General features: G+C 33.8%; 1 protein-coding gene across 2 annotated transcripts in view; it reads right to left on the bottom strand.

Annotated features, from left to right (window-relative positions):
* Positions 1-934: 934 nt before the first annotated feature.
* The window catches only part of LOC109069727 (polymeric immunoglobulin receptor-like), a 102,000-nt gene continuing 96,742 nt past the window's right edge, over positions 935-6,192 (bottom strand). For both annotated transcript variants that reach the window (XM_042733532.1, XM_042733539.1), the window contains 6 exons: positions 6,081-6,161; positions 5,025-5,120; positions 2,680-2,778; positions 2,322-2,350; positions 1,685-1,741; positions 935-1,559 (listed from right to left, as the gene is read on the bottom strand). In XM_042733532.1, the coding sequence (XP_042589466.1) occupies positions 1,407-1,559; positions 1,685-1,741; positions 2,322-2,350; positions 2,680-2,778; positions 5,025-5,120; positions 6,081-6,161 (515 nt within the window). In that variant the 3' untranslated portion in view covers positions 935-1,406. The remainder of the gene's footprint in view (positions 1,560-1,684; positions 1,742-2,321; positions 2,351-2,679; positions 2,779-5,024; positions 5,121-6,080; positions 6,162-6,192) is intronic.

Genomic DNA, 6,192 nt, shown 5'->3' with positions numbered 1-6,192 from the left:
GAAGAGTTTTGAGTCTATCAAATGTATCATACCTGCAAACTTATTAATATTTGAAGCTGCCCAGAGCAACAGGAGACAATATGTTAGTTTATCAGCATCCCTCCTCCACCTCATCGCCTCACTTCGAGTTCATTTTACAACTATACGGGGAAGGGGGAATGCCAAATTTCGAATAAAAATCCCTTAATTTGCAAAAAAGTTTTTACGCTCGCTTGAGGTGGTTTTTGGCTTGTGCGAAAAAGGATTAATGCGAATAATGGGAGAAGGAAATGCATTTTGCGAATAAATTCCTCTAAGCGCTTGTAAAAAAATATTTGACTGTTCTATGAGGCGGGATAGCCAGCTGATTTTAATAAGCATTAGCTGACGTTGAGTGTGTGCTCTTCTATTTTTTTTTTTTTTTTTTTAAACGACCGCCTAAAATTAAATGATAACGCGAGGCATAATTGTGACCTATTTTAGCGGAATTAATTGAGGGATTTGTCAGTGTGATTCATAGATTAAGTATTTCAAATGCAGGCTATTATATAAATGCACGCACAACGTTTTTTTTTTTTTTTTTTTTTTTTTCATCTTTTGGGGGTTTCTTGCTTTTAGACTAGTCGACTAGTCGAATACAAAACTTCCATTTAAACTACAGTCAAATTAGTCGTCGCGCACATCCCTACAATAAACACATACAGTAGTTGTCTGAGAGCCTCTAGTGTGTGACCCTAACTACAGTCCAGCTGATCTCATGAGTCCATCTGAGACGAAGTAGAAATACATCTCATCTGTCTGAGTTACTTCTGCTTCTTTCATCACACTGGAAATGGAAAATCAGGTGAAACGCATTGCATTGTGGGATACAGTATACTGCTCTGTAGTGGATGTAGCAGGTCTTCCAGATGTGCATACAGAAAAAAATACATAATTTCACATACTGCAGCAATAGTAAGAGTAGTCAAAGTTAGTTTTATTAATAACAGTGTATGTGTCCTAATGTTTTACTCTTCATGACAGAGTCACAATGAAGGATCTGAGCGCTCATCTGAAGCTGTAGATGTTCAGTCTCAGTGTTTCTGATGTGATCCTGAACTGTGATCTCTGTGATCTTCAGACTCCAGCATCAATCCACAGACGTGTTTATTAAAGTTAATATTATAACACTGATTTCTCTCCGTTGATCTTGAAGGAGTCTCAGTTTAATTTCTACTGCTGAAGTAGTTTACAGCTAGAGTTAGTTATAAAAGCAGATCACTATTACATCAATATAAAGAACAAGTGCACTGGCAGTTAAACATCCTGCATATATTTACAGCAAACGTACATTTAATAACGGCCTCAATAACAGATGAAGAACGAGACTGAACTCTTAAATCTCAGAAGAAAGCTCTTCACGAGTGTTTTTCTCTGACTGTTGATTATTATTGTGAAACCACTGAATCCGGCTGAGTTTCCTCCGTCCCGGCGCTCCTGCTGTTCTCCTGGTTTTGTGTGTTCAGAAGAGGCTTCATCTCATGTGATTCTGCTGGATTCTGGTTCTGGTTCGATCCAGTGGCTGAATCTGCTGCTGCATTCTGGGTTCAGAATAAGACAGATTTTAACATGTGTGCTTCAGCAGCAGATTAATAAATGAAGGAAACAGAAGCACTGATCTACAATCATCTCTGTGCTTCTGGAGAACAGTAATCCTGACACTAACCTGAGATTCCTGATTCTGTGATCCAGCGGCTGCAGCTCGACGAGACTTCATTGCCTTCTGTGTTCACGACAAGACAGTTCATTCACACACATCTTCACTAAACCTGCTTCTGCTTTTCAGACAGTTGTTTAAAGTGCAGTTGGTGACTTTGTCCACTTTTAAAAAGCTTTATATTTAAACTAAAGAATAGCACATTTGACAAATCTAATTAAACTGATTTAGAGCCCTCTCAGAAAGACAGCTGCTCAAATTACTTTTTATTTATATAAATTGTACTTAATTTTACTCAGTTAAATGTCCAAGTATCTAGTCATTTCCGTGCAAATGTAATTGAGTAAAATTACAGGTTTTTTTATTTCAATAAAACTAGTGAAATTTCCCTAAAACAGTACTTCAGTAATGAAGCAGAATTAATTTACACATCTGTCCCTTTATTATTATAGAGTTTGTGGAATCAGTTCATCACAGGTGACAAATAGAAATGTGAATAGAGCAGGTCTATTTCCACTGTGACGTCTGTAATCAGGAACTGATGTGTGTCTGTATGAAGTATAAAGACTCAGAGAAACATCAAATCACCAACAGCACCTTAAACTCACTGCAGGAGAATGAATCACATCTGGTTTCTGATACTCACCGAACAAGACTGCAGACACGGTGTGATCCCTGTGAGGACAGAGATTTACAGCATCATTCAGATCTGATCAGATTCAGACACATCACACTCAATAACACACCAGTCTCAGAACGAATCAAATAAACCCTCAGATGTCCGTCTGGATACATGAGAATGAATTTAATGATGTTCAGAGAGTGATGAAGATGAAGAGCTTCAGTTCAGTTCAGAAAAGACTGAACAAACAGCATCACTGAGTCACAATCAGTAGAAACACAGTAGAAATATCTCTAGAAGTGACGCATCCTAAAGATCATATTCTTAAATGAAAATAATAAAACACCTGAAGTGAATGTAATTCATGTTCAGTTATACTCACAGGGTTCAAATACCAGTAAAATCATCAGAATTAAAATGAAGAGTAATTCAGAGGAGAAGACGATGATCCTCATGTCTCCCGTCGCTCCTTCACCATTAACTGAAGATGAAAATAAACAAGAATATTTTATTTATGACACTCATATTCACCACTCAACAGCATGAAGCACTGATTATACTGATTATTAAGCTGGGGACACACTACACGACTAGCTGAAACATCCTAACACTGACCGATAAACCTAACCATTGCGCATCAGAAAATCATGCCATTGAAACACACTTTCATGAGATCGAAATTTCCTCATCCATTTGACACAAAACTTTATATTTAAACTGTGTAGGCCTATATAAAGAATTTTATTTTGTGTCTTGTAATGTATGTAAAATTAGTTTTGAACAATAATTATTTGTTATGTTCATAGCTATATTAGTTATGAAGAAAATTCGTCATGAAGAATAGCTTATTTGTTATGAAATCGATTAAAAAATTCTTTATAACATCTTTTAAGAAAAAGTTAAAAGTCAAGAAGAATTCTTGATAATATCTTTAAAATGAGAGAAATCACTGACATGATTTAGGTTATTTTAATTTATTCAACTGCAGATAAAAAAAATGAATAGTCTAAAAACATTTAACTTGCAATGTTAACTTATGAAATAAAATAAAGATAAGAAATAAATCACAATACAGGCATGTGATCAGCTAGAGACAAAACAGAAGGAACATCTGAGTCACCCCAGCACTCATTATTAAAAATAGATATTTTAACACTTTAAAAGATATATCTTGTGTTGTAAAAATACATAATGTCCTGTAAAAAAAAAATTAAAAGCAGAATTTAATAATCATGACAACAATATAATAATATATTATAATAAAGTACTATAATATATTATAGTAAAGTATATAGAATTATTATTATTATTATTATTAAAGTACCTGCCAAAAGTTTGGAAACATTACAATTATTAATGAATTTGAAATAACTATCTTCAGCTCATCAAGGCTGAATTTATTTGATCAAAATAAAGTAAAAAATAAAAATAAAAAATAATAGAGAAATATTGTGAAATATTATTACAAATACAAAAAAAGTTTTCAATTTTAATATATTATAAAATATAATGTTATTCCTGTGATGCAAAGCAGAATTTTCTTCATCATTACTCCAGTTTTCAGTGTCACATGATCTTTTAGAAATCATCAATTTATCTGACTCTCAAGAAACATTTCTGATTATTATCAATGTTGAAAACTATTTTGCTGCTTCATATTTTGTGTGGAAATGATGATGCACTTTATTTTTCAGGATTTTTTGATAAATATAAAGTTTAATGAACAGCTTTTATTTGCATTTATCAAATATATTAATTAAATGTGTTAATGCATTTATTAAATAGAAATCATTTTAAATGTCTTCACTCACTTTGTCACTTTCATACATGATGAATAAAATTATTAATTTCTCTCTTTTTTAAATCTTATACAAATGTTTGAGTGGTATTATTGTTTCCACAAAAATATTAAGGAGCAAAACTGTTTCTAACATTTATAAAACTGAGAAATGTTTCTTGAGCAGAAAATCAGAATGATTTCTGAAGGATTATGTGACACTGAAACTTCTTTGTAAACAACAGATTTATAAACGTTTCTAGTGATGAATGTTGTGTTCCCAAACGCAAATTAAAGCAGCAGCACTAACAGTGAATCACAACTAAAAACAGTAAGTTACTGTAACAGCAGACATGTAGCGCGTCACACTACAGACTATTATATAATTACAGGCAGCACAACCGTTGTGAATGTTATGACAGCACTAGCAATCTCAGATTCTCACCGCCGTTCATAAAAAGTCACCGGGTCGAGTCACACGTTTCAGTGCTGGTTCTGCTTGTGTTTGGTGCTTTGAATCATTTGAACGCTTTTTAACGGTCTGCAGATGACGCCGCGAGCTCGTGCAGCGCTCTCAGGACCATTCCGTCCGTGATGTTTCTTTTCGCAGTTTATTTAGGTAATAGCTTAAAAGAAAAGAAAAATACTTGACAAAATGAACCTTAAATGTTGTTTGACAGTGAACACATCTTCATAGCCTCATATACACTCGCTGGCGTAAGTCACGAATATTAAACATGTTTAAAAAAAAAAAAAAAACTTGTGAAACCAACTGTTTTTTGAATTCTAAGATTATAATCTTTAGACACCACACACGATGTGATTTTTTTTTGCTGACTGCAGACAGTGACTGAGCCCAGACCCGGTCCGACTGGACACGAGCCGTCCTTTATAATAAGCATTAATATATGCAGATATATGACAGTAATTGTGTAGTGTGTGATGATCACCTGTTTTGAGGATCAGTTCAGTCATCAGAGCAACAGAGTTCAGTAACACAACACCGACTGATCCAAACACATACACAGCTACAACACTGGGAAGATCTGAAAGATCAAATCATACAGTTTAATATCAGCAGCATTACATACAATTAAACCACAGTAACAACCACTACAGAGAAAAAACACAACAAATTAAATATCATCAGGACAGAACTGCTTCATGAAACTAATGAGAACTAATAAATCATACAAACAATATTCTGTATATATTCTATATAGAAGTTGAATGGTTGAATAAAACATGACAACAACACAATAATTCAGAAACACCCTCATATTTCACACGTTTGTGTTTGATTGAGGAAACATTTCAGTGAAATATCAGCTCGATTTCATGAAAATCAACATCACAACAGCAGAATAAAAGCTTTGCTGGGATAGGAAATGCTGAATAACTCTACACTGTAAACACAGCTGTGAAATTCTACAGTAAAAATAAAATAAAGTCAGCAGCTGTGATTGCCAGAACATCATCTTAAAATATATTCAGGATTTATGGATTAAATTAAATTAAATTACCAGTAAAAACCTGTATTTCATTAACTGCTATAATGTTAATATTCCAGCCTCCTGAACTATTAAAATCTATTTTGTACATTTATGATACACTGACAAGAGACAGTTACTGATTAATCAAAGCTCGTCACAAACTGATGAGGAAAATATTAATATACAGAAGCTGCATCATTCACACAAATAATAAACACCATCATCATAACACACACGACACTGAAATAATGCAATTAACATTAACATAAGATGTAACATAATGTCCTAATGCTCATAACTTTGAAAAAGCAAAAACTAAACTGTATATATTAAGGGAAATTACTGTTAACATGTTTTTACTGTAGCATTATTACAGTCCTTTACTGTTACAATTATGATAATAGTTTAGAGTGTAGAGACTTGATCTCTGTTCAGAGTGAAGAGAATAAACTAGAGCTGATAGTGAAATCATGACAGTGAGAAGATGATCAGAGCAGATGATTTATACTGTACCGAATGTAAATGAGCCTGTGAAGTTGACCAGTGCCCAGAGAGACTGGAGAAACACAATCACACAGGTCCATCCGACACGATCTGAACACCAACAAACACATCAGCTTCAGCA

This window comes from Cyprinus carpio, chromosome A3 (genome assembly GCF_018340385.1).
Source record: "Cyprinus carpio isolate SPL01 chromosome A3, ASM1834038v1, whole genome shotgun sequence".
NCBI classification, from domain to species: domain Eukaryota; kingdom Metazoa; phylum Chordata; class Actinopteri; order Cypriniformes; family Cyprinidae; genus Cyprinus; species Cyprinus carpio.
The sequence above is the reverse complement of the archived record's forward strand: the minus strand, read 5'-3'. Positions and strand labels throughout refer to the sequence as shown.